This window comes from Phlebotomus papatasi, chromosome 1, assembly GCF_024763615.1.
Source record: "Phlebotomus papatasi isolate M1 chromosome 1, Ppap_2.1, whole genome shotgun sequence".
Classification (NCBI taxonomy): domain Eukaryota; kingdom Metazoa; phylum Arthropoda; class Insecta; order Diptera; family Psychodidae; genus Phlebotomus; species Phlebotomus papatasi.
The window spans coordinates 44440810-44468348 of record NC_077222.1 but is presented as its reverse complement, the minus strand read 5'-3'; the positions used below and the strand labels follow the sequence as shown (position 1 = coordinate 44468348).

The 27539-nt window shown below is 34.7% G+C and overlaps 4 protein-coding genes across 5 annotated transcripts; 3 read left to right on the top strand and 1 right to left on the bottom strand.

Annotated features, from left to right (window-relative positions):
- Positions 1–1307: 1307 nt before the first annotated feature.
- Positions 1308–5822, bottom strand: LOC129798403 (vacuolar protein sorting-associated protein 51 homolog). The gene is made up of 3 exons (XM_055841542.1): positions 5524–5822; positions 3457–5459; positions 1308–1741 (listed from the first exon to the last, which is right to left on the bottom strand). The coding sequence occupies exons 1-3, from the start codon at positions 5602–5604 to the stop codon at positions 1633–1635; spliced, it is 2193 nt and encodes a 730-aa protein (XP_055697517.1). The 5' UTR covers positions 5605–5822; the 3' UTR covers positions 1308–1632.
- A 38-nt stretch (positions 5823–5860) lies between these two features.
- On the top strand, positions 5861–6780 carry LOC129798410 (putative OPA3-like protein CG13603). Its single transcript, XM_055841552.1, has 3 exons — positions 5861–6002; positions 6069–6237; positions 6302–6780. The coding sequence occupies exons 1-3, from the start codon at positions 5861–5863 to the stop codon at positions 6711–6713; spliced, it is 723 nt and encodes a 240-aa protein (XP_055697527.1). The 3' UTR covers positions 6714–6780.
- A 67-nt stretch (positions 6781–6847) lies between these two features.
- Positions 6848–11614, top strand: LOC129798404 (dipeptidyl peptidase 3). Of its 2 annotated transcripts, XM_055841544.1 has the most exons (4): positions 6848–6956; positions 7633–7910; positions 7977–8871; positions 10527–11614. In XM_055841544.1, exons 2-4 carry the CDS (start codon positions 7635–7637, stop codon positions 11522–11524), a joined length of 2169 nt encoding a protein of 722 aa, XP_055697519.1. In that variant the 5' UTR covers positions 6848–6956; positions 7633–7634; the 3' UTR covers positions 11525–11614. The 2 variants fall into 2 exon arrangements, with proteins under 2 accessions (XP_055697519.1, XP_055697518.1); XM_055841543.1 differs by having other exon boundaries at positions 6848–7910.
- A 365-nt stretch (positions 11615–11979) lies between these two features.
- Positions 11980–27360, top strand: LOC129798406 (DNA polymerase alpha subunit B). The gene is made up of 5 exons (XM_055841545.1): positions 11980–12162; positions 12235–12524; positions 22264–22337; positions 22406–23242; positions 26761–27360. Exons 1-5 carry the CDS (start codon positions 12087–12089, stop codon positions 27287–27289), a joined length of 1806 nt encoding a protein of 601 aa, XP_055697520.1. The 5' UTR covers positions 11980–12086; the 3' UTR covers positions 27290–27360.
- Positions 27361–27539: the final 179 nt, after the last annotated feature.

Below are 27539 nucleotides of genomic sequence, written 5' to 3'. Positions count from 1 at the left end.
TCTTCCTCTCCGGTCATTACATGAATTAACGCGGATGCTGATTTTAAATCAAATGATGCCATCGTTGAGATTGTTAAAGAATTATTTGCTTGAACTACTTCTACTATTTCTTCAATCTTCTCTTCAGAAATTTTAAGACCTTTTTCTAGGCGTAATATGGAATCTTCTTGTAATTCAAAAATTTTCTTCACAATTCCTACTTTTAATAATTTTTCTTCTTCAGAGCCTTTAACATCTATTTGAAATTATAGTTTATCAACTTTATCGCATAGTTGGCTAATTGCCTTAATTTTTTCATCTGTTTTTTCTTTTGATCGTTTCCTATTAGGCCCATCTTTTACTAAATTCTTATGAATAACTATCACTTAGCTGTTTTAAGATTTCGTGCAGTCCATCCATTGCGCTTCATCTCCATCCTAGATTGTTACTGGATGAGGTTGTTTTCTATTGTCAAGCCGCTTGCAGATTTGTCTCCACAAAATCTGTAGCAATAGAGTCGCCGCTACCGTAATACCAATGATGAAATAGACATCCTTCTGAGAGTAATCGTTGTCGCTTCCATTCTTCATCGTCTGCATTGATGCAGCATTAGCAGCACCAGTCTGGAGCACAGTCGTTTTCCCTTCGTCTATAGGGCATGTACACTTTGCGCCCATTTTGCTGAATTATTTTCCATTGATATACAGATGAAAATTTGACGTGTAGTTTCACTAACAGTTGTTTGTCTCACTTATTTCATAACTTTTTGTCTTTAATTTTTTTTTTCACAGTAGTGTTATTATTTTATTATCTTAATTAATTGCATTGTCTTTCACTTTTCACTAGTTAAACTAACTCTATAACTTATTTCACTATTCCTCGCAAAAACTCTAGTTGAGCTGGCAGGATCGCCATGTAATAATAAAAATGTTCTTGAGTAAAACACACTTCATTCTCTTAAGGTGTTTATTCGTTCCACGCTCTTTTCCAACTCTCTCCATAATTCTTTACAAAAGAGTTTTATTTGGGGACTTAATGCAAGCTTGCATAGGCTGAGATTCATGCACTCATTTTGGACATTGCTCATTGCAAGTCTAGCAATTTGCACTAAGTTAACCCTTTATCTCATAAGAGGGGTATTCATACTACAATACCAGATTCTAAAAGCTAATGAACCAAGCTTTCCGACAATAGTTCACCCATCCAAATATGTTCATCAGGAGCTGAGTTATACCACTCCAAACTTTCGACCTCTTCTAGTGACAGAATATATGTGCTCATCTAATATTTTGCAAGTTTAAAAGTGTTTAACGAAAAACCCACAGAGGTATATTTTCATAAAATATTTTTATTTTTATGTGTATTTAATTGTAACTGTTAATAAACTATTGCAAAAGTTCAAAGAAAATAAAATTATTTTTTTCGCCAATTGGGAAAATTGGTTGAACTCCAAGAGAGAATTTTCCCAATAATGTAACAATACAAATTATGTTCAAATGACAAGAAATTAACCAGGATAGTGGAATGAAATGTAAATGATCAGTGTGTAATATTTGCAATTCTTAGATATAATTCTATAAATTATTGTACAAACAAAATCAAAGTGATGAACTTATACTCTAGGAATGCCTAAAAATAAAGATCCACACACACTTAACTTCGCTCACAAATTATTTCAACGGCATTCGGTTCCATTAGAATTGGCTCTAGACAACGGTGCACAGCTGATCCCAAAATTTCATCCAGGAGAAAGTGAACCAAACTGTAAGGCAAATAATTTTATTAGTCTTCTAAATTTGAAAAAAAAATTAAATTTTATTTTTAGTCATAGGGTAAATTAAGCTAATTCAAAACCTGCTCCAATTGGAAATTTTTTGCTACTCCAAATGGAAACTTATTTTTTCCATAATAAATACTCTAATTATATTTTTATTCATATATTTTCTGTGCTATATTTTTATTATTTAGTTCCTTGTGGTTCAAATGAAGCGTAAATCCATTCATATAAATAAGTTTTAACATTTAAAAGTCTCATTTCAATTGACAGTGTAACTTTTCACCGTCGAAAAAATTCATCGATCGACCATTTTTTCTTATGAAAAAGGCAAGTAAGCTGATTGTTGTTTATTAATTTTTTGACGTTTATGCACTATATCTGGCAAATTTTAGTGAAATTAAGTCTTAAACTTTATTGTTAACCGTAAGTGAAGTGCTCAATTAAAATAATTACATATTTTCTGAACAAAAAGTACTTTTGTGAAATGTGCGCAAGTGCTTCAATGGGAAATACCGAAAATATGGGTTTATTGGAGCGATCTCCTTATTGTTTCAGATGGGAAAGGAAAATAAGACCAGGAAGAAGAACAAAACCTACACTCAAGAGCAACTCAACAAAGCTTTGGAAGCCTTTCGTCGTGGAAAATCACTAACAGAGGCGTCAGTTTTGTTTCATGTTCCGAAATCAACACTTTATAATAAGCTTACTAGAAGATATCCGGAGGAATGCAGTGTGGGAAGGCGCCCCACTTTACCAAAGGTCATGGAAGACGAGCTTGTTGAATGGATTTTGGAATGCGCTGACAAATGGCATCCCATAACTAAGGATCAAGTCCTCGACACTGTACAGCTCATGTGCAAGAAGTTCGAGATCACCAATGAGTTTGTAGATGGAAGGCCAGGATATGCTTGGTTCAGGAAGTTTTTGAAGAGACATCCAGAATTAAGCCGTCGTAAACCAGAATCATATACCACCCAAAGAGCTGGTGTTACCTCTGAGAACATCACTGACTGGTTTGAGAAAACCCGTGAATACTTAGAATCGAAAGATCTTCTGGAATTCCCTCCTGATCGCATCTTTAATCTAGACGAAACTGGTGTTATGCTTTCTCCCAAAGGCGAAAAGGTGGTCCATTCTCCACTGAGCTTTAGCTCAGTGGAGAATGGAAAATGATGGAGACAGATTGAAACCAAGAAATCTTGCAAGGGTATTATCAAATGCATTGCCACTCTTAAATCTCGAAAATATAGCAAAAAGTGGATTTAGAGGATGCGGCTTGTTACCATTTGATCGTAACGGTATTGACAATGCAAAGTTCTTAAACGGTTCAAAAGATGATCAAAAAGTAAAAGAGCAAAAAGGCGAGAATGAGGATACTAAAAATGTCATCTAAAAAAATGATTAAATAAACTATTTTCTTAATCACTTAGTGTTTGTCTCCAATTGGAAAATTTCCCTTGTCTCCATTTGGATTAAATTGTTTCCAATAGAAGCATTTTGCACTTGTGTATTTTTCTTGTATTAAAGTAGTTTTCAAACTCAATTTAAAGAATTTGCACTAAATAGTAATATTCTAGAAGAGTCAAAGAGCAAATTTATGTAATTTTCTTCAGAAAAAATATGAATTTAATGTGTTGAATCTTCTGTCAAAGTTAAAGCGTCTGGAAATGGTTTTGAATTAGGACAGTTACCCTACTCACTTTTCGTCCGAGACAAACTTCCAAAGATTCATCTGCAAATAGTGGGCATCAACTTGAATCTGCTGCAGGCCAAATTTGCTAAACGTTCTTAATCTCACACACTCAAGAAGTGTCTTGAGACTTATCTTGATAATCCCCGTCACAATAGACACCTTCGAGAATTCCACAGAGCTGAATATCTCAATTCTTTCAGTAAAGAGACGATGTATGTTGGATGCAAAACTACTTTCAAGCTGTGATGGAGTGTATGTGGACCAATTAGAACGAAAAGTTTGTTTTGTGGCTGAAAGACTGAAATGGGTCTTGCGACTGGAATCACTGGAGGCAGCTGTTCTCGTGCCAGAATCATACAATCCCGTGAGAATTCCTTCAATAGAATTCAATTCTTCCACCACACGCTTCATTACTGCCCTCACAGATCGAGGTTCCAAACAATTGAGCCAATCTCGGGTCTCCACACTTTTCCTCAGCATCTGCGATATATTGAGACCCTGCATTCGGACATAGGTGTCCAACAGAGCTTGAGCAGCATCCCTCATTTCGGCACATAACTCACTTTCATGTGTCAGTGTTGCACTGTTTTCAGACTCAATCTCATACAGGTCATCTACAAGAGACATTAGGGAATGAATACCAACCTGATCCATCTCCAAGCAGGTTTTAGAAAGGACCAACAAAAGATTGGGCGGTGATGACGAATTGACACTGCAGAAGGACATCATAATTTCAATTATGTGATGAATGAAAGCAACCAGAAGATTCTCTCGGATCCCATCGACGCACAGTGATCCCTTGTAGTTGCTTTTGAGATTAAAAGACCATTCTGGTTGGAGGAATACCAGTAGATCCTGCAGTACCCCCTTAACTTTCTCAACAGTGGAAAAATACAGATTAGATATGAGTTCACTGAAGCTTGGTGTTGTTGTATCACTCCTCGTGACCAATGCCAATCTAACAGAGCTCATTCGGTCTCCAAAATGTTCTTTAAGCGTCCTAAAATGCGATTTACACAGTTGATGGGCAGCATTGATGACAATTTCTATTCCCGTCTTAGACATATCAATTGATCTGCAAAGATTTCCCATTGCCAGGAGTCGTCGATGTAGCCTATCCAGGGCCCTGAGCATCACTTGAGAATCTCCCCGACCCATTTCTGCCTCTACACGATCTTGCACCAGAATCATATACTTATCCATATTCTTTTGGACAAACTGATTGAGATCTTCTGTAGCTATTTCGGTAAAGTCATCACGTTCCTGTTCAATAAGTTTTGTCAGGAACATATCCTTGTATGAACTAACGACCAAATTTAAATCTTTGAGAAATCCATCTAGTCCCAAATCCACAAATTCTATCATATCTCGATCCGTTTGATCCTGAAGCATTACAATCTGCTCATGCAATCTTTGATTAGCACTCTGGAGCATTTCTTTGGCAAGATCACTAGGTTTTTCACCAAGTTGCAACAATAGTTCTCCGGTTCTTGTCAGACACTGTGCACTCTGTCCAGCTGCTTGGAAATCTCCCTTAAGACGCTCTTTCATCTCTCTCACAATAGCCAAATAATCCTCCTGTATTCCCTGAAATGACGGCTGACTTCCATATTGTTCCAATACTTTCTGAGCATGAGCATAATCTTGCACAGCCTGTACATAATTCTCTTCCTCAATCAATGTCTTCATCTTTGCCGGAAGTGTCGATAAAAATTGCAATCGCTTAAGCAATGAATGTTTTCCCGACAATTTACTCAATTGTTGTCTAGTATCTTGAAGTGTTCCCGTAATCTGCTCACTAAAGGCCGTAATAGAGTTCATATTAGAAGCCAAAAGATTCATTTCTGTCTCCATTTTCTTAAAATCAGTTTTCATCTTTCGAATTGTGTCCGTAGCCGAAATAAACTTATTATAGTTTTCATACACTAGCGTCTGCATATCGCTGTGTAATGTCTGTGTATCTTTTACAATATTTGCTTCAGTATCCATAATTTGCTTCAAGGAATAATCCTAAAAAAAAATCATTTGAACAAAAACAATAACTTTTAAGGATAAATTGAACTTTTAGAGGTACCTTGAGAAGTCTCTCTAAATATCGGTCTGCATCAAAATTAGAACAGTCCATGTTTAAAGGATCACCAGCTTGATCACTCATTGTCTTATCAGCCTGGGGTAATTTTAATTAAACTTAAAATTTATCTTCACACTTTCAAGCAGAGAAAGCACAAATATGATGTTCGAATTTCTAAAATTTTTCGTTTTCCAATGGAACTTCCAAAAAATAGGGGAAAAATGGAATATGTGACCAGAGCAAGAATCAGCTGATTTTGACAGTCTATCGTGAAAAAAATCATATTTACATCACACTGCTTGGGATTTTCACATAATAATTCCCAATCCCAACCCCGACCATGGTTGTCGGTGCCTTTCCTGCGGCTAAGCTTGGTGTTCTTCTCCTTAAACAAATTAGCAAACCCATTGCAAATTATATGAAGAACCAAGCCAAAAAGAGCCCCTTTTTCAGACAGTATATTTGCATGCCTCCGGCTCAATGTAACAACTCCGCAAATCTTCAAACATTTCAATTTGTCTCCTTACTCTTCTCACTCTTTCTTTCAGTGTACAACTGGTGGGAAGTCAAAGCAAAGATGTGGTCTATGGACTTAGGGAAACCAACAACAATTCAACCTTTAAATGAAGCAATGGCCATTGAACTAGGAGCAAATCTTTTAGGTGAGGTCATCCTTTTTGCAATTGGCGCCGGTCTTTTGATTTTAGAATATACCAGGTATTTAAAAAATGATTCATTGAAAAAGAGTTATAATATTACCATTTGAAAAAAAAAATTACAGGCAAGTTCAGAAGGAGAATAAAAATCAAGAAACTATGCTGCAGGAAAAATTGGAGCTGAACCTAAAATTGCAGGAATTGCAATTGCAGGCTGAGAGACAAGATGCCCAAATTCGTGAACTAATGAGAATCCTAGCTGATGTCGAATCACGAACGTGGCTACCCAAGAAACCATTTAAAAAGTCAGAAACTTCTCCGATTCTTAAGACCATGGAGAACCGAAGAAATCTCCGGGAATTTGAAACAGAGAATGTGAGAGGAAAATGTTCCCAATTGCCTCTTTATCCATCGATTGTTCACAGAGCTCTAGAATTGGTTGAAAAGGAAGTGTTTTCAGGAGACGATATTGAAGATGAGGAGACTCAAAAGTTAGGACGAATTTCCCAAGCTCTTGTCCATTTGAGATACCAATAGCTATATCCATGTCCCTTGTAAAATGTTGTCCACCTGTAAGAGGTGACATTAAAAAGTTTTTCTCGAACGGTCAATTTTTGATGCAGCTGGAAAGTTATGTACATATATTCCAGTGATTCCAGTGGAAATGTTTATTTTAGGTTAAGTTTGTTACCAGAGAGAAATTAGCAACATCATCATTTTCCAAACTGAGAATTGGTTGGTTCTGTAGTTTTTTCACAGTTTAGTGCAGCAAGATAAAAAGTTAGTAAACGTTTGGATCCCGTGTATTATTTATAATATAGTGACTTTTCAAATTCATCACTTAAATACTGCGATATTTAGTTAGCTGATATCATCAGTAAAATATTGAAAGATTTCACCCTTTTTTGTCACGTCTGCTCATTTTGTTACGTGTAGGGCCGGATGAGTTCTTCACGATACAATTTACTTTGTGATTTTTGGTTAATAGGAAACAAGGAAAACACAATTTCGAGAATATTGTTTTCAGCAGAGAAATCTTAAATTTCTTAGTTGGAAATTTTATTACTTTGTGTGTAACACAAATTCTTTTTATCAATTGTAAAAGTTTTTGTTATTGATCAGAATCTCAATTAGCTATTAGCGCTATTAGTAAGATACAAGTCAAGTTATTTGGGACTTTATGTAGCGCCTAAAAAAGCGTGAATAAAAATCATATTTTTCAGCAAAAATATTACAGAAGAAATACAAATTTATTGATGGTAGCGCCAACGGTACAAATAAAAAACGAAGGAATTTTGTATTTTTTTTAGTGTTAGCATTTATTGCAGTTTTTCTAGCAATTACTGATAAAGTGATAGGTGAAAAATTACAATTTTACGTGTGAAATAGGAATTTCTTGAAATTTTAATAAAAATCTAACAGTATAGTAGTAATTAAGGAATATCTTATTTCATAGCAATGATCGACAAAAAGCAGTATATTTTGCCAAACACGCAGCCGATTGGCGATTTAGAATGTAAACAAGCCTTCCAAAATCTGACACCGGAAGAGAAGTTCTACGCCCACTATTTCAGTCGTGCCTCTTGGAATGGTGGCCTGATCACTCTAATTCAAACCAGTCCAGAAGCTCCATTGATCTTCTCTCTCTTGCATAGGATTTTCCTTGGAGAATCTGTTGAGAGTCTAAAGCAGGCTGCTCTAAAAAATGATATTGTCTCTGATGACGATTTCACTGTGAGTTTTATTTTGAAGCGTACAGAAAATAAGACAACATGACTATTAGTTGATTTCTGTTTACAGGCATTTCTGGTATATTGCTGTGGCTTCTTTGGGAATGGTGGAAATTACAAAAATATGGGAGACACCAAATTTCTTCCCAACATTGATGAAAAAGTTTTTGAGGCAATTCTTCGTTCTTCCAAGGCTTTCAGGGAAGATGAAAAGACTATCGAAGGTCTCTGGCAGATGACGAGAAAGGGAATCTTTCTCCTAACGGAGCGCACTAAGAATTTAGGTCTGAAAGATCAGGGAATAACTACATATTTTTCTGCTAATTGCACCAAAGAGGATGCAGATTTTGTCAATGAATGGCTCAAAGTTAAGAGAATCGAAGCTTATATCTGTCGCACTTTTAAGATTGTCAATGAATGTGGCACTCTGTATGACATCAAACTGGCTTCTGTTGAGATTTCCCCCAAAGAGGGATTGACATTAGATGAAGAAGAATACAAAGGTTGCAAATTCCGAGTGACACGTGGTGATTACGGACAACTTCTGAAACTCGTGACTAATAATCTTAAAGAAGCTCAAAAGTACGCTGCAAACACGAATCAACACAAGATGATTGAACATTATGTAAAGAGCTTCACAGAAGGCACCCTTGAGGACCACAAGGATGGCTCAAGATTTTGGATTCGCGACAAAGGGCCAGTTATTGAGACATACATTGGCTTCATTGAAACCTATCGCGATCCCGCTGGTCAAAGGGGTGAATTTGAGGGATTTGTCGCGATGGTGAATAAAGATATGTCGGCCAAATTTGGTGCCTTAGTCACAAATGCGGAAAATTTCCTGAGTCAACTGCCCTGGGGTAGCGATTTTGAGAAAGACAAATACCTCAAGCCTGACTTTACATCACTGGACATCCTTACATTTGCTGGAAGTGGTGTTCCCGCTGGAATAAATATGCCGAACTGTGAGTATTTAAAAAAAAAAGCCAGTAATAAGCCTAGATCAGCTTACAGAGGTGTGATTCCTTCGTTGCAAATTCGGATTGTGGCAAACCTGAACGATATTTATATGTACATAAATAATGCGAATTTCATTTAAATTGTATGTACAGTCGATTATCTCGGAAAAACTATGAGAGATAGAGGCCTCAAACTTTACGTCCATTTAGAGCCCCTTTCAGGCTTGATATGTGCAAAATTTCAATTGAAAATGAAAAAAATTGGATGGAAAATGCATAAAAGTGTCTGAAAATCTTTAAAGTCGATTATCTCGGAAACTATGAGAGATAGAGGCCTCACACTTTACGCGAAAATCCGCGAAAAATTACGCACCACACGAAAATCCGCGAAAAATTTCACTCGTTTTATAAAAAAACGTTTATAATTTTTATAATTAGACGTTAATGAAGCTCAAGGTGTTTCAATAAGACTGATTTTTACCGAATATGTCACAGATCAGCTATGAAAACGTCACCTTCTTGTATAATTTGAAGGTCCTTTGAAATACATTGCTCATCTTCTGGTTTCATTTCACGATATGGGGCATTAAAGGACGAATTAGAGAATTCATCATCACTGTTGAAGTCTGCTTCTTTATCAATTTCGCGCTTAATTCGCAGAAATCGACCATTTTACTAATTCTGGACAGTCTTCGTGTAATCTCAATTGTTTTCCATGATTGATATCTTGCAAAATAATAATATATTTTACTAGAACAACCAAAACAATTAAATAGAAAATCGGTAATTTTTGAAAATTTTACCCTTGGGCCGATAAGACCGCACACAGGCGGTCTTCCTTTTTTTCTTCTAAAACTCTTACTACTAGTTTTTTCACTCTTATCAATTGAAATATACAAACTAGAAGAGCATATCTTTCAGGAAATAAGATTCTTACTACAGTCAGATTACTTTAAAACAATCTTTTTTGCACTTGAAAACGCAAAATGTCGCGAGCGACATTTTGTTGTTTTTTCTCTGACCTGTCACACGAAACTGAGGATTGTAAGCAAACGAAAGGTCAAAATGAGTTCAGCTTCAGAAAATAAGTTAGTAAGACTATAACTGAGGACACTGTAGATATTTCAACTTCAAATAAGTAATATTATCGCAGTAGATGCGATTTATAGAATGACCGCCTGGAGGCGGTCTTACCCGTTAGAGGGTTAAAGTGAAATATCTCGAGAACCGTTCGACGGATGTCATAATTTCTTTTTTTTAATTGGTCTAAATTTTCTGGGCTACAACATAAACATAAAAAATTCAAAATTGCATGCTTAGATTTCGAGATAAACTACAAAACGTGATTTTTAACCGGTTTAGAACTGGTTTTTCAAAAAACTAATAGCACAGAAATCGTCGTACGCGCGCGTAGATATATTTAAAAAAAAATATGCGTACTACGGACGGCCGGCCAGACGGCAGCCGGACCCGAAATTACCGGCTTATGATTTTCGGCATCAGGGATGTTCAAAACATATACCCTGTGAATTTCAGCTCGATCGGAGCACTTTGAGAAAATCCGAAGATTACAATAGGTGTGATTAGAAGGAATAACACCTAATAGATATATAACAAGGATTAAAAAATGGTAAAGTTTATCAAATATACTTCTATTGCAGATGAAGAAATTCGCCAAAATGAGGGTTTCAAAAATGTGTCGTTGGGAAATGTGTTGGCAAACATAAACAAATCCGATGCAATTCCCTTTCTATCTGAGGAAGATCAGACTCTCATGAAGAAATACAAGTCGGTGGCTTTTGAAGTTCAAGTAGGTCTACATGAGCTTCTGGGTCATGGAAGTGGAAAATTGTTCCGTATGGACGAGCAAGGTCAGTTTAATTTTGACCGGGAAAACGTGAAAAACCCTTTAACTAATGGACCAATTGAGTCTTGGTATGAACCTGGAGAGACATATGATTCAAAATTTACTACAATGGGATCTTCTTATGAGGAATGTCGTGCTGAAGCAGTAGGACTCTATTTGAGTCTCAACAAGGAGGTTTTGCGAATTTTTGGGCATGAAGGTGAAGAAGCTGATGATATTATATATGTGAATTGGTTACTCTTGATCTGGGGAGGTGTAGGTCTGGCCATGGAACTGTACAATCCAGGAAGTAAAAAATGGCTTCAGGCTCATTACCAAGCACGCTTTGTTATTATGAAAGTGCTTCTGGAAGCCGGAAATGGATTGATAACAATAGAGGAGACTGAAAATGGGAAAAATCTATTGCTGAAAGTCGACAGAAGCAAGATATCTACTGTTGGACGGGAAGCTCTTAAAGTATTTCTGACCAAGTTGCAGGTCTTCAAATCTACTGGAGATATTATACAAGCGCGCAAAATGTACGATCACTACTCAGAAGTTAGTGAGGATGGCGCTACATATCCTTGGGCCAAATGGCGAGATATTGTTCTGATGCACAAGAAACCAAGAATGATCTACATACAATCGAACACATTCATCGGAGTTGACGGAAATGTGCAGTTAAAGACCTATGATGCTAGTTTCGAAGGTTACATCCAATCTTGGATTGACAGATTTAGTTCCACCGAAATTGATGGGATTCTTGAAAATCTAGCAGCTGAGAACAGCAAATATTTTACAGAGTTGCTCTAGACTAGAGACAAAAAAAATGAGTGCATTTTATACAGAAAAAATTGTATTAATTGAGGTTTCCTACGATTCATAATAAATTTTTCCCGGTAATTCTTTTTTTTATTGTTAGTTTTTAGGACGTATTTTTGGTTTTATATATTTTTATATAAAAAAAGAATTTCAAGAAAAGACCTAAAATTCATTTTTGGGTGAGATTTTTGTCGCCATAAGGTAAAGTACCCTTTATTCGACCGGTTCCTCTATTCGACCGGTAGATTTATTTATTCAATTTAATTATATTTGCTATAATATTTTGTGTATGATCTAACATTAATAGGTCAATTATTCTTTAAATAATACGAATCAGTGACAAATTCATAGAAATTGATGAAATTCACCATCAAATATTCAAAAATTGACCCACCGGTCGAATAGAGGAACCCGGTCGAGTAAGGGTACTTTACCTTATATAATGACGCCACGGCGAAATGTCAAATTTAGTGGAATTTCCCGCGCGCTGCATGTATCGCTAGGTCGCTGTGGTTTTTCTTAATTTTCTTTGTGAAATATTTCAAAATCCAAGATGATATCTACAGAAGATCTTTCCCGAGAATTCGATGAACTTGGAATTGAGCCAAGCACAGAGGTTCTAGCTAAATGTAAGTATTTGAAGGAAAAGCAATCTCGAAGCATCAAAGAGTGAGGTTATATAGAGTGGGGTGATTTTGTAGGTATCGAAATCTGTGAAAATCACAATATTCAGGATGCTGTTGAATTTGTGGAACTGTGGATGGCATTCAGTATTTCCTGTCTTGGTGGTGCTGAGCCAAGTGTGGCCAAGTTGGGAGAATTTGAGAGAAAGGAAATAGTGGGCAAAAAAGTATTGCAGAAAGACGCCTCGCGGAAAAAATTGGAGTCCATATCAAGTCCGGGAGGAGATTTGCTCAAGATCTACAGTGGATCGGCTACAGAAAAGCCTCGTGAGAAGGTTCTGGACACATATTCATGCTACAGTCCTCAGGTAAATTTGCTATGGTTATTTTTTTTTCTTAGGAAGATGGACATGTATTAGTTTTGTCTTCTTTGTTGGTGGCTTTTTCTTCATCCACCTGGCGAGGTGGTTAGTACACACAGCAACTCTTTGTATATAACTTATACATTCAAGATTCCCCCTCTTTGAGTTTAGAGGCAAAAGTAAAAAAAAAAAATTAAGAAAAGAAATCCCAGGAAAAGTCACTTATATACAACTTGTACAGTAAAATACGAAAGCTTTTTTTTATATTTCGATCAGAACAAATCCTTTTTTCTAATGATAATAATACTGTGCGTAGTATGCTTAACTGCTTTTTGCAGTCCTAAGGATTTTTATTTTAACGACTGAAAAGTCACTATAAAAAAAACCATCTCCGGAACTCAGTATGAAAGTACAAAATCCAAAATATTCTCTCTCTTTCTCACTTATGGGTGTCTGAAGATATAGGAAATCGCTTGATGTTTGATGGAGAGAAACCCAGTAAAGGAGGTAGAAAAAAGAAGAAGAAAAGACTAATCATCTCGTCGGCGGCATTGTTCTCAGAAATTTGCTTCACATTCGTCTCTTGCAAGACGAAACACACACAATTGCCATGGGATTCCATAATTTCCTGGAAATAATTCTCCGCATCAATCTCATGATTGGGGATTAACTCTTTCGCGTCCATAGGGTAATGTCATGACTCGGGGAAAAAAGTTTTTTTTGGGTATTTACATTAATTGAAATCTATCTGTTCGTGCACGACATCATAATAGAAGGATGTAAGATTCTTGGCTCATTTTCTCAAGACTCCAGTTAGATTTCAATTAATGTAAATAGCCAAAAAGAAACTTTTTTCCCCGGGTCATATATGACCCTAAAGACGCGAAAGAGTTAATTGAGGGGTTGCACGTATAAAGTTGGAGGTGAATTTCTCGCTCAGAGACATACAATTCGACGTGATCTCGAGCGAGTGGCGAGTTTGAGATGCTGGAAAAGAGACGAATTGCTTCAATCTTGCTAAAGATTGAAATTCATGTCTCACAATGTGCGATCGTGTGTGTGATAAATAACAAGAGCAATAACTCGTAAAAAGTTTGTACAATTTTATTTTGTTCATCAAAACGTAAATTATACTGTTAAAATTCTTTTAAAAAACTGGTCAAGCATCTCGTTCTATTCATTCCTGCAACTTTTTATATGATTTATGTACATACAATCCCACAATACAGTCCAGATAATTCATATATATTTATTTATGTATTAAATGATAATATAATTAGAAATCCATCTGCTAGAATTTCAACAAATTTTAACTTCCCTCTCTTAAACGATAAAGTCTAATGGTATATTAAAAAAAAAATTATATTCAATTCCTCTTGTAAAAAAGATGTACAATACCCAATGAGTTAATCACCCTTGAGAACGAAGCTAAAGCCAGCGAAAACTGAAAACTTCCAACAAAATCTCAAGGACAAACAGTTTAAAAACTTTTTTTGATGTGATTGGACGTAAAAGATCGCCAATAGGTTACAGTCCGCGGGATCACAATTGTGGCGCGCCTCAACTTTAATTATTATTCCCTAAGAATTCTTTCTAAAAATAAAAAAATACTTTTTGATCTTGTACATAAGTTTAACGTGATTTTTAAGTGATTTAGGATGAAGTACGTAAATTACATTGATAAGCTTTAGCTCGATTAAATAGACAAAGCCGGACGCGCATGTGCAGTGCAATCGTGTGGAATATACTCTCAGAAAAATGCTATGAAATAAATGGGTGCTCTTGGTATTGAAAAAAAAATCTTATTTTGCTGATAAACTGTTGAAAAATTTTTGTTGACGACGCGATCGGGAATTTAGACTCTCCTTTTTTTCTGAACCTAACATTTTTTTTTTGCCTCTAGAAGAGACAAGTTCAATTTTGCTACTTTTAATAATTTGACACTTGTTGACGCTCTTTTTGTCTATCTCATTCTTTCTTATAAAATGTAACGCGACCACTACACAAACGGCAAGCGAAACAATCGATCCCATGTCTCTTTCACATATTACTGCCTCATTCCAGGGAGGGAACTTTGTAGGTGATGGGGACGTTGTAGTTGTGAGCCCTCTGAGTAAGACAGAGTACGATCGAGTCTTTTCGTTCGTTTTCAGTGTGATTTGTTTGGGTGAAGAGTTCGCTGCTCCTCAGCAGAAAGAGACTCGTTTCCGTGAAAAGTTTATAGTGGCGGGAAAAAATTCCGTGAACTCCAGGTAGATGAGAAGAGAGTATTTGAAAATCACCCTGAACTTCAACCGCTGCAGAGTAAATTGCCTGTTGTGTGACTCAACATTTTCTGAGGATTGGATTAGTAGTCCCTCAGTAGAATTCTCTCACAGTTGTGGCTTTGGTGATTTTCAATTTGCGATGTATACAGTTTCTTTTTGTGCGCTGAAGTGTTTAATTCATATTTTAGTTTTGAAAATATATTACAAAATTATTATCTCAATCTGAGAACATAATCAGCCTGCTACATTTTCCATGAGAAAATTTTTGTTTTTTTTTTTCATATGTAGAAACAGTGAATCCTTTATTTTTTCTGATTTCTGTGAAAAATTCCCCCGGAATTATGTTAAAAGGAGAGCTAATGAAAAAAAAAAGATCAAGCCACGATTGGTGAGAGGTTGAAAAGAATATCATTCTAAGTGTTTGAACAGAGAAAGAAAAACCCCACTGAGAAAAGTACAGAAAAGCTGGGGGGACTTGAAGACAAAATAGAGGTTAAAGTACTTTAAGAAGAATATAAAGAGAGAAAAAATTAACGCGTTTTACGGTTGCTTGACAGGGAAAAATAATAAAAGAAGAATTGTGGAAATCTGGGAATTTGTACTTGTATTTGGATGATGAAAAAAAAAAGTCATATAAATTCAAGTGAGACGCGGTGAAGCGATTTATGCTAAAAGAAGCACACACATCTCTCTTTTGTTTCCTTAATACGAAGGTATCAAAAGCAGCGGGTATATATACACTCATAATAAAATTACGAATTACAAAGAAGCATCTCTAGATGTGAAAATGCCTCTTTTTCCCCAACAAAATATTCAGCATGTCGAGTAAAGTCGCTTATTGGTGAAAGTGATCCGAATTTGCCCTTTATTTTTTTTTATATAATTTAATTTTCCAGAATGAAATTTATTGAACAGAAGCGCTCAAATGCATGGGAAAACAATGAGTTTGATGAAAGGAAAAAAAAACATATTATACTTGAGAGATACGATGATGAAACTTGTTTTGATTTCCTGTGTGAATTGGAAATGTAGCATTATCTACCAAGCAAATCAAATTACATAAATAAAAAGTAAAAAAAAAGTAAACATAATTTTAAAGAAAAAACTACATCAACCCTATGCCTAATTGAGTAAGTAAATGGGATAGATTTAGAAGTATAGTAAAATGAGAGAAAACACTCTTAAGAAAAGAATCAATTCCCTATCTCGGGCTTTTTGACTTGGCGTCTCGAGTAGCACGGGAAAAGAGAAAGATGGAGGAAGAAGAAAATATCTCATGTATATACACAAAACCAATCGGATTTGGTTGAATGAACTCGCGATTGAGGATGCTGTGTTGCTGGATGTTGCTGGTTGTTGGTACACACGAAAACACCACTGTGAGAGAGTGAAAAAGAGCGGGAGACGAACGTGGAAATTATCTCAGTGCACTCTCAAACAATGAATACGATCATGTCGATTTTCTCCCTATACCATTACTCTTTTATTCTTTTTGAACATGAATATATTCTACGGTTATTTTATACGTCTTTTCTCAGATGTATAAAAAAAACCCACAACTTATAAAAATATTTTATATTCTCAGGATTTTTTTTTTTTTTAGTTTTGAAGTTATGAAAAACCATCATAAATCTTAAATGATAAAACTATATTGTGAGAATAGTGCCAAATTAATTTTCTACTACCTGAGGGGTTTCCGAAAAGTAAATTACTGAAATTTTTTTTTTTCTAATCTTAAATGGAAATAATATGGTAAGTGTGCTAAATTCCGGCCAGCTTGCAATTCCGGCCACCTTTTATGTTCCTCAAATTTCCATGAATTTTTAGTTTTTACGTACTCTAAAGATTATACAATGCAAAAAAATAACAAAAAAATATTTCTTCGACAAACGAGATGACGTGAAAAAGGCTTTGGGAGAATTCCCGAAAGGCGAAAATCTATGAGAATGAAGGTGGCCGAAATAAGGCACCAAAGCTATGTCAACATTTTTATTTATTTTTAAATGTATTAAGAATAATTTTAGAACAAATAAAGACGGTAAACTGTTTACAAGGTTCCAAGCAACACTCCTTAAGAAGAAGGGATAAAAAAAATCAATGTGTATTAAAAATATTACATTTCAAACTTGAGACTTTGGCGCTTGCATGCAACTATGCCGAAATTTAGCACACTTACCCTATTTCGTCTCAAAGTTAAAGTTTTAGCCTAAATGATAGAAATAAAACTTTTTTTCTGAAATTCTAAAGGGAAAAAAATCTGTAAATTTAAAAGTTGGTAAAGAAATTAAAATTATTTTTATTTATTACCACCTTATGTAACGTCTTATTGGCCTAAAACTCATTAATAATTGCAAGCTGTATTTTAGGTCAAAATATCAGAAAAGGCGGTTTTTTTGGCATAAGAGTCATTTTTGTGATATTTGCAACCTTTGCAACCATTAGACAATGACACAAAACATTAACAACTTAATGGATTTTTATCTTAGTGACGCATACTTACTAATATGATTTTTCGTATTCAGGTATACTTTAACATTGTTAATGGAGTTTGAATAACTGTCTAGTCTAGACATATTCAAATGATACACTTAAACCTGTTATTACTTTCCAAAGAGAAATTTTGTGACTGGACTGCTGTAATGATAATTTTCTCGTCTTACTTCAAAATACAAGCTTATTTCAAAGTGAGCATGTCTAAATTTTAAACTTAAACAATAATTTAAAAATGAGATTATACTGAAACAAAAACATTCTTTCATTTATTAAAATAGCCAATTTTTGTTCTGTGTGACTAAAATATTAATTTCATATGACTGTAATATTTAAAAGAAAGAAAATGTGATAGGGAAAAACACGATAACTCAAAATAGATCAAATATCATCGAATAATAGTTTTTTTTACTAATTTTTATAGTCTAAGCAATAAAGTATTTTTTTTTCATTTAACCTATAATAATTTAAGTTAATATAATTTTTTCTATTGTAAATTTAAAAAAAAAAATCTTGCTTTTTTGTTGAATTTAAAATATGTCAACTAGGCATAATATAGGATTACTTTATTTTATTTTTATAACAGAAATATTCGCAAACAAATTTTAATTTCATATTGTACATCAAATAGCATTAAGTTAGATTATTATTTATGTTGCGTACTATATGAACACAGTATGTGATTTTGACCTACGCGTAAGTTAATATCATCTTGCCATCTTCTAAGCAGCGAATGTGCCTGTGTGTTTGGTGATCTTGTTTGTGAGGAAACCACTGTTGTGATGCTGGAAGACAAAATATCTTCGAATGAGGAGGGCGGCAAAATCACAATAAATTGACCAGCATCATGCTGAAATGTGCGTGTGTCATTAATTGGTGTTTGAACGACTGCGGGAGGGGATTGTGAAAGTCGTGAAAAAGCGGGAAAATGCGGGAAAATGATTGTCTCTTCTAGTGAGTGGGGTTTAGTGTCACAGTTGTGTGAAATTTGTGACTAGATCCACACTCATTAACAGCGACAGTTTCAGGTATAATTTTCCTCGCTGATGGGAAGGAAGGAAATTGTAAATATTAGTGAGTGCAAAAAGCTAAAGAACTTTATGTTGTCGCCGAGCATGGATCTGGTGCGCGGTTTTATAGGCTCGTGACTAGATTACATGCTCGTCTACGAAGTAAAGTCAGCGCTGAAATACAACCATGGGAATATTATTGTTTACGTCTCTTTATCCATTTCACTGTTTTTGTCTGTATCTTTCCTCTCTTATTTCTTCCTGCCCGGGGAGTTTGTTGGTGATCTCGTGTGGCAGTTTTTTTTTTACTCTCTAGTGCAAGATGTACACAAAGAAATTGAACCAGAAACATACAACTTGGGCCAGTTCAATTGCATATGCACGGAACAACAAGGAAGACTATCAATTATCGAGCCAAAGCTCTTGAATTTTCTCACTCAGTGCTTCATCTTTTCTACAAGAACAAAATAAGATGGGCAAAATTTTATGCAGTGATTAGGATTAAGAAAATAATTTATTGCTAATAGATATTCTGGCGTTATTATGTGGTTTACAAAGAAAATCGCATTAAAAACATTAGTAACTAGTTAAGTTTGTATATAAACTGAGATTGTAAAGTAATATCACAGCTAAAATCTCGTAAATAAATCTATAAGTTTTCTCAAATGATTAAGTGTACATCCATTTCATGTCTTTTGAAATTAAAAAAAATTAAGGGAATTAACCGGGTGCATTAAATATAAAGAATAATATTTTTTCTAGAAAACATAAAAAAACTGATGAAAAATTCGTGGATTGATCAAAATATTAGATGAGCACATATATTCTGTCACTAGAAGAGGTCTAAAGTTTGGAGTGATATATCTCAGCTCCTGCTGAACATAATTGGATGAGTGAACTATTGTTGGAAAGCTTGGTTCATTAGCTTTTAGAATCTGGTATACATAATCTATAAACATAATAAACCATGGTCATCCAGAACCGATTATGTCGAAGAAGACACATTTTGCAACGTCTTTTTTGGCCATCTACTGCTGGGACCAGGAGTAACCCACAATTCTCGCCCAAGGACTATTTATTAGAGAAACTCAAAGGGTATAATTTGTGGAAGAAATTTTTTTTATGGACATCTTACTTTTTTATTCATCGACTTTTGCAAGAATTTTGAAGTGTTAAACGCAAGGAAAAAATTACAGAAATCCTAAAAGAGTGGTTTCTGGAGGGGAAGGATAGACGTGGGGATGAAATTGATGTGATATTTGGATTCCTTGGATCAACTTATGGGGGATTACTTAGAACATTCTAAGTCGATATCTTCATTAGTTTGTCCAGAAAATGAGATAGAAGGATTTCTCTCATTTTTTTCTATGCGTATAAAATGTTAAAGTTCTTGCAAAAGTCGATGAAAAAAAAAAGTAACATGTCCAAAAAAAAGTTTCTTCCACAAATTATACCTTTTGAGTTCCTCTAACGAACAGTCCATGTGCGAGAAAAGTGGGTCACTCCTGGTCCCAGAAGTAGATGGCCAAAAAAGACGTTGCAAAAAGTGTCTTCTTCGACATAAATGGTTCTGGATGACCATGGTTTATCCATAGTAGATTATGTATACCAGATTCTAAAAGCTAATGAACCAAGTTTTCCAACAATAGTTCACTCACAACAATTATGTTCAGCAGGAGCTGAGATATAGGGGAGACTGGGGCAAACCTTGTCAAAACTCATATTTAATTCTTTCACGAGTTCTGAGAAAACTTAAATATTTTATAATGAGCATATTCTTATAGGAAATTTACTGCTATACAACATTGCAGAAGACTATTTTCCTCTATCTCGAAAGAAATGTGATTTTCGAATCATTTTCTAAAAGTCGGTTTTGTGGAGATTCTCAAAATTGCTGGGGCAAATTTTGTCAGTCTTCGGATAATTTGTGACATTTTCCTCTCGCAAACGTTAAAAATATCAAAGGGACAGATAATCCTAACCGGCTTATGTAGGTGAGATTCTTAACGTGAGCTAACTCGGAGTGCATGCAAATTCGATTTAGAGCTGAAATTGTGAGTCGCCATTCAGTTATCTTGAATCAAATTCGTGAAATTATACAAATTTTGTATTTAAACCAAAATATCAAGGATTTGGATGAACTGGCACAAAAGTGATATATGGGTGAAATTTAGACCAGAATGTACTCTATAATTTTGCCGTAGAACTTGATCTCATCGATTAATTAGAAGCCGGCAAAATCGGAGTGATAGCGTAGTCTGAGCGGAAAATGATGTATGGACGAAATGTAGAGACAAATGTGTTCTACAATTGTGTCGAAGTAATCATCAAAATCGGTTCAGCGACAGTCGAGATAATTGAGGTTATGTGATATTGAAAATGGTTTTTCGACTGTGGCGCCCCTGGTGTTGGTCCCACGAAGTTCAAATATTCTAGAAAGTTGTAGAATTTGGTGAGATCTTTCGTTTAAGCCCTCATTCATCAAAATCGGTCACATAGAACCGGAGATATGATTTTTTGAATTTCGTGAACTTTGACCCCTCATATCTCCGGTTCTATTGAAACCACAGCGCACATACGCACCATTTTGGAAACGTCTTAGACTGGACTACAACATACTAAAATTTCATTAACTTGCACAATGCCGTTTTTGAGAAAAGTGACTTTGAATTTCGATGAATTTTGACGCTATCACAGCGCCACCTATGGTGACTTTTTGAACTTCCATCTGAAAGTGCTCATCGAGACGAAACCAAAAAGGTAAAATTTAATAGACATATTTTTATAGGAAATTTATTCCTCTACAACTTTGTCGAAGATAATTTTTCTCTATCTTAACGAGAAATGTGCTTAAATTGAGCTAAAAGCAGAAAATACCAATACTGATTGGTATTTTCTGTAAACCAAATATTTCAAAGATAGGGCTCAAAATTTCATTATTTTTTATTTTACATAATCCTTCCTCGAATCCCTTGAAACTTTGAAAGTTTAAAAAGGTTCATGAAGGCTATCTATAATAAAAATTTCAAGCCTCAGTCTCTTTTATTTCAAAAAATAGTGAATATTGAAATTTTCGTTTTGACAAATTTTGCCCCAGTCTCCCCTACCACTTCAAACTTTAGACCTCTTCTAGTGACAGAATATATGTGCTCATCTAATATGTACTTAAGTATTACATCAATCTGCAAATTTGTTCACTTTGTTCTGTATAAATAAACTGGTGGTTTATAAATTATTTAGACTGGACTGTATTTTATGCGATATTAAGGGCGATTAGGTCACTGGTGGCTATCTCTAAAGTTACGTTTTGCTCTGAAGAACCAGAAACAATGATTTTTCCCGACCCTCAATTTGATTGATCCATTCATCTTTAAAGGTGTAACACGTAACCAGTTCAACATAATATTAAATATTACCTATTCGAATCTTTGACAAAAAATTAACTATTCTGGTTCATTATCAATTAGGATTTATTTGATATATAATATTTGTTGAGGATGAAGGATGATAATTAAAAGCCGAAGGATTGAAAAATATTTTGGTGCAAATTGGCAATGCTTTCTAAATTCAAATATACTCTTCAATTGGATAATGTACTATTCTACATTGTAGGAATAATAGTATTGTCTGAGATTCTAACACATATGCCCATAGAGGATACAAGAAGAATTGAATAAGAATATTAACAAAAGAAGACGAAAAACTCAATAGAATTTATTTTAATTGTTTATATTTGAAATGCAACGTGAAGATGGGAAAGGAGGTATCTATCTATCAAGAGTAATTGTAAAATAATTGACTGAGAGATTCTTTGTTCAAGAAACTTTAGAAAGTCCACGAGAGAAAGAGAGTAGAAACATTTAATTCGTAATGTGGAGAAGAAAGAAAACAACTACCTCGAAAAAGAAAACATTAATGTGGAGACTGATGATGTTAGTAAAAATGAAGAATTATGTGATTGCTTTTCTTGTGTTTCAGCCTCATCAAACGCAAGCAAAAACACGCCCTGGAACTGTTGAAGTCAATTTTAGTCCTGTGAGTTACTCACCTTTGTAAGTGTCTTCATTGAGCTGCTCATATATATTATTTTGGGAATTTATTATCATGTTTGTTATTCTAGGACATCTTCAAAAGATAAAACTTCTGATGATAAATCAGGAAAAATTATTTACACATTCGGATCACCTCAATTACTTCAGTCAATCACATGGGAATCTTCAGAGCCTACTCAAATCACTATCCATCAAATTCCCCTCAATATTCAGGAAGAAGTGCTGGAAACTGAAGAACGGTACATGTATGACAGCGTTACAGAAAAAAGCTGGTTAGCTGGTGAGCGTTTTGATGATATAGCTTCAGGAATTTGCAGCAGAGCCTTTACTGAAGATGTGGATGAGACTGGAACTGACGGATCTTACGAAGGACAGGAATATGATAAACTTAGCCAAGTAGATCACCACAGTCAGGAAGTCGTTCGGTGTGTAGGAAGAATCTCCTACGAGAGCACATCTAATCGATTATCTGCGAATTCCACTGTGCTAGTCGGAAATTCCAAAGACAAAATGAGCATTGTTTCCCTCAATTTTAGTCGAATTCCTTCAGTTGCCGTCTTTCCGGGGCAAATTGTCCTGGCCAAAGGTATGAATCCCACTGGAGGGACACTTTTCCTAAGGCAAATTTTTACAGAACGCTATTGGAGCCCACCTAGAGCACCATCGCAGCTTCATAAACCCTTAAGATTACTTATTGCCGCTGGACCTTTTGCTGAGAACAACGATCTGGTTTGTGAACCACTGCAAGATCTCATGATGCAATGCAAGCAAACTAGACCAAATGTACTCATCCTTATTGGGCCTTTTGTCGATATCAATAATTCGTGCATTGCAGATGGAGTTTTGGCAGAATCATTTGATTCTTTCTTCCAGAAGCTCATTAATGGTGTAGTTTCTTCAGTTGGGTAAGCCCTATACAATTTTTATCATTCTTTTTTATAGTTTTTTTTTTTTTTAAAGTATTCTTGGGATAGAATATATTTAAGGTTACCAGACATTTTCTGGAGTTAAAGTTGTACATATTGCATTCTATGAACTTAAGTGAAATAATTTACAGTGTTTCATAGAGCAAATCTATAAGGCTCGTTCGCAAGAAAGACATATTTACTCTCTATATGGGAAAAATGCAGGAATGTATAATTTAATTTGTTATTAGTGAATCTCGTGAATGTGAATGAATTCTTGAAAATATGCTTAAATGTACAAAATAAACAAGAACTTGTTTAATCGTCTATTTCACAAATTGGCTGGTAATTCTAGAAGGATGAGAAAAAAGAAATGGACAGATAAACTTAGATCAGCTTATTGTAGATGAGATTTTTAACGTGAGCAAACTCGGATTGCATGCAAATTCTATTTGGAACTAAAGATCATATCAGCACCTGCGTACTTTTGCGGCATTATGGAAAAATTAATTTTTTTTACACTAAAGCGACAAAATCGGGCAGATGGCATAATCTGAGCAAAAAATGATGTTTGGACAAAATATAGATGTAAATGTCCTCTACAATTATAATAATCATTAAAATCGGTTGAACAAGAGTCGAGATTGTTGAGTTTATGTAATTTGAAAATTGGGTTTTCGACTGTGGCTCCCCTAGTGTTGGTCTTACGAAGTTTAAATGTTCTATAAAATTGTATCCCTTTGCTAGATCTTTAATTTGCGCCCTTACTCGCTAAAATAGGTCAAAGAGAACTAGACATACGACGTTTTCAATTTCGCGAAATGTGACCTCTCATGACTCCAGTTCTATTGTAACCATAGCGAACCAACACCACTTTTTGGAATCTTCATAGCCTAGTCTCCAACACTCTAAAATTTGATTCACTTGCATAATGGTTTTTTTGAAAAAAAAATGAGTAACACAACATACTACGGGGAATTGGAGCATTTTGAAATTGGATTTTTTATCCTATGTTTAAGTGGAACTGAGCCATATCAAAAAGTAATTTAGCTTCTCAATTTGTTTGTGCAGCTAAATTATATCATGATAGGGTTCAATTTTATTTAAAAGTATGTGAAAAATCCCAATTTCAAAGGTACCCCACTTCCCCCTAAACCAGCTAACATTCTAAAATTTGAGCCTGATCGATGCTATAGGGGCGGAACTATTGAGAAAACAAAAAATGGGTGTATTCAAAATGGCGGAAGGAAGGGTGGGGGTGGAGTCGCTGCACCAAAATGCAATTTTCACCCGAACCTTTGCCGAAACGCGCAAGTCGATAACTTTCTTAGTTCGAGACCTATTAAGCTCCAAAAACTGGCCGGACGGCCGCGAACGTTTCTTAGCCACCCATATATTTGTGGTCAGAAAATGGCTAAACACATTTCGGCAAAGTTTGGTGCCGATCGGAAGACATAAAATTATGGTAGGATTGCAGTATCTGTAGGAATTAGTAGGACTTTGTAGTAGGTGAGGTTGTTAAGAATCCTATCTAATAGGCTTACCAAGGTCCATTTGTTAAGGAAGAATTCACTCATCAAATATTTCAAAGAAAAAAGTTAAGTTTTTAAGGTGACATTTTTCATAACTGTGTTATCACACTTGCACATTAAAATTTTAAAATGATTCACATTAATTGTCGCTGGTGAGAGTCCAAATGTGTAATTTGTGTGTTTAAATCATTTTATATTCAAAATTTGATCTATTTGTTGATAAAAAAGGTAGATTTGGCCCGCAAAATTGATATAAATTGATTTATAGCATTAATGCGAAAAATTAATGCGATTTTCACTTTAATTTTTTAATGTGAAAAATATTTATGTTTTAGTAAATTTAAACTTATTTTTGCAGGCCAAGTCCACTTCTTTATCAATAAATAGAAAAACCAGAAATATTAGGTGACTCAAAGACACAAATAACATATTTGGACGCTCACAAGCGACAATGAATGTGAATCACATTAAAATTTTAATGTGCAAGTGTGATAACGCCGTAAAACTAATAAAATATGTCGAAAATATCATATTGAAATTATTGAGTTGTATTATTTTCTTTCGGTTAACATAATAATGAAATTATCATATAGTTATTATCACTTCAAAAGAAGATAAATTTGTTAATTAATCAAAAAGAAAAACGTATTTTTCAATAGAGTAATACAAAAAAGTATCTTTAATCATAACTTAACATTATTTTTTTAAAAATATATTTAAAAAAAAACATTTTATTGAATTGGAATTATGTACAGTGACAACAATTTAAGTAGAGACTGTGACCCTGAATCTCTTAAGAGGCGATAAAAAATACAATTGTTACAAAGATATATTTTTAACTTTAAAAGAGAAGATGAATATATATATTCTAATAGATACTATATACTAATATAGAATGATTTAGCCTTAAAAGCTTTTTTTTAACTTTTATTTCTCTTTATATGACTAGTTTTTTTTAAACATATCATCACTCACGTACAACTTAAGTGGGGTAAGAGACAGTGGTAATTTTGATAAAAGCCAGTGATAAGCCTAGATTAGCTTATAGAGGTGCGATTCCTTCATTGCAAACTTGGATTGTGGCAAACCCGAGAAATTCGCGGACTCTTTCCGAACCGCAGCATATACTGCAAGCCAATTTCATCATTTTTTAATCAAAAATATCTAAGCTCAGGAATTAATTGAGGTTCTACAAAAAATAGCTTACATTTGGACATCCTTAGGTATAGTTTGTAATCATCCACAAGAATCGAATTTTTATAAATTCTGAATAATTAAAAACATTGTTTTTCATAGAATATTCATATGCTTCTTTGGGTACTCAGAGTCCCAAAGCAGTATATGAATATTCAGTGAAAAATAGTGTTTTTTAATTATTCAGAACTGAGAAAAATTCAATTCTTTTGGATGATTACAAACTATAAGGATGTCCAAATGTAAAATATTTTTTGTAGGACCTCAATTAATTCCTGAGCTTAGATATTTTTGATTAAAAAATGGTGAAATTGGCTTGCAGCATATACTGCGATCCGGAAAGAGTTAAAGAAAAATTCCATTGTCTCTACGATCCCTGTTGATCGTGAGTAATGATAATAATGTTTAGAAAAATTGTTTATGCTTTTAAACTTAAAATCATTCTATATTAGTGTCTTCATCTTCTGTTATAATGATAAAAATATACATATAAATATATATCTATTTTAATTAATGTAATTATTCATCGCCTATAAGAGATTAAGGGTCACTGTTCATATTTAAATTGTTGCCACTGTAGTTGCGACGGCATGAAAATTTCTGATTTTATCTGTAGGTAATAGTCAATCACGCGTTCTTTTTAAAAATATAAGCGAATTGTAATGGGTCAAACACCCGGATACTTCCATGGACAATCGCTTCATGTTTTTTTTTTTTAAATTCTATATTGCATGAAAAATTGGTATTTCGCGTGTTTTCTTGGTCCTGACATTTTATTATTCTTGCTTATAGAGATGAGGTTGAAATCCTTGTGATTTCCTCCCAGAGAGACGCGCATAGTACAATGGTATACCCAACGCATCCCTACAGTATTCCCAACAAACCAAAGAATGTGACTTTTTTGCCGGATCCAAGCTTCGTTGAGATTTCCGGAGTGAAATTCGGCATCACGGCCACAGATATTATTGGTCATATTGCAGAGGAGGAATTTACTAAGAATGTTACTGTGGATAAAGTGAAAAGAATTGTGGGCTATCTTATCAATCAGAAGTCATTTTATCCTCTAGATCCACCAGCTCATGGAGTCAATTTGGACACAAAGTTAGCCCACAAATTTGCTAGACTTAGCAGTGTGCCGAATGTCTTCATACTGCCCAGCAGTCTCAAGTGTTTCGTTCGAGATATCAACGGAACTTTAGCAATCAATCCAGGACGTGTTGTTGAGGCCAACCGGGGTACTTTTGCTCGACTTGTTATTACTCCATCATTTGAAGGAATGAATCCCAGCGAATTTATGGCGTGCAGAATCATGAAAGTCTGAATTTCAGTTTATTCATTTTTTTTCCTGTAACCAATTTTATGTACAGAAATATAAATGACTTTAGAATCTAATGTGTAATTGGATCATCCAACTCGAAATCAGACTCGGATTCTTCAGATATTTCCGGAAGGGTTTCAGTCGTTTGGAGAGAGTTACCTCCTTCTTGACTTGATCCAGCTCTTGAGAAACTTGATTGTGTCTGAGAAGATTCTCCGTCTGGAATCTGACTGTCCATTTGAGCCCGTCTCAT

Coding starts and splice junctions, on each gene's coding strand:
- LOC129798403 (XM_055841542.1), bottom strand. CDS start 5,604: ATGAGTGATCAAGCTGGTGATCCTTTAAACATGGACTGTTCTAATTTT. Junction 5,460..5,523: donor ATTTAGAGAGACTTCTCAAG/GTACCTCTAAAA, acceptor ATTTTTTTTTAG/GATTATTCCTTGAAGCAAAT. Junction 1,742..3,456: donor AAGTTTGTCTCGGACGAAAA/GTGAGTAGGGTA, acceptor TTTGCCTTACAG/TTTGGTTCACTTTCTCCTGG.
- LOC129798410 (XM_055841552.1), top strand. CDS start 5,861: ATGGTTGTCGGTGCCTTTCCTGCGGCTAAGCTTGGTGTTCTTCTCCTT. Junction 6,003..6,068: donor TTGCATGCCTCCGGCTCAAT/GTAACAACTCCG, acceptor TCTTTCTTTCAG/TGTACAACTGGTGGGAAGTC. Junction 6,238..6,301: donor TTGATTTTAGAATATACCAG/GTATTTAAAAAA, acceptor AAAAAATTACAG/GCAAGTTCAGAAGGAGAATA.
- LOC129798404 (XM_055841544.1), top strand. CDS start 7,635: ATGATCGACAAAAAGCAGTATATTTTGCCAAACACGCAGCCGATTGGC. Junction 7,911..7,976: donor TCTCTGATGACGATTTCACT/GTGAGTTTTATT, acceptor TTCTGTTTACAG/GCATTTCTGGTATATTGCTG. Junction 8,872..10,526: donor TGGAATAAATATGCCGAACT/GTGAGTATTTAA, acceptor CTTCTATTGCAG/ATGAAGAAATTCGCCAAAAT.
- LOC129798406 (XM_055841545.1), top strand. CDS start 12,087: ATGATATCTACAGAAGATCTTTCCCGAGAATTCGATGAACTTGGAATT. Junction 12,525..22,263: donor ATTCATGCTACAGTCCTCAG/GTAAATTTGCTA, acceptor CTTGTGTTTCAG/CCTCATCAAACGCAAGCAAA. Junction 22,338..22,405: donor CCTGTGAGTTACTCACCTTT/GTAAGTGTCTTC, acceptor TTGTTATTCTAG/GACATCTTCAAAAGATAAAA.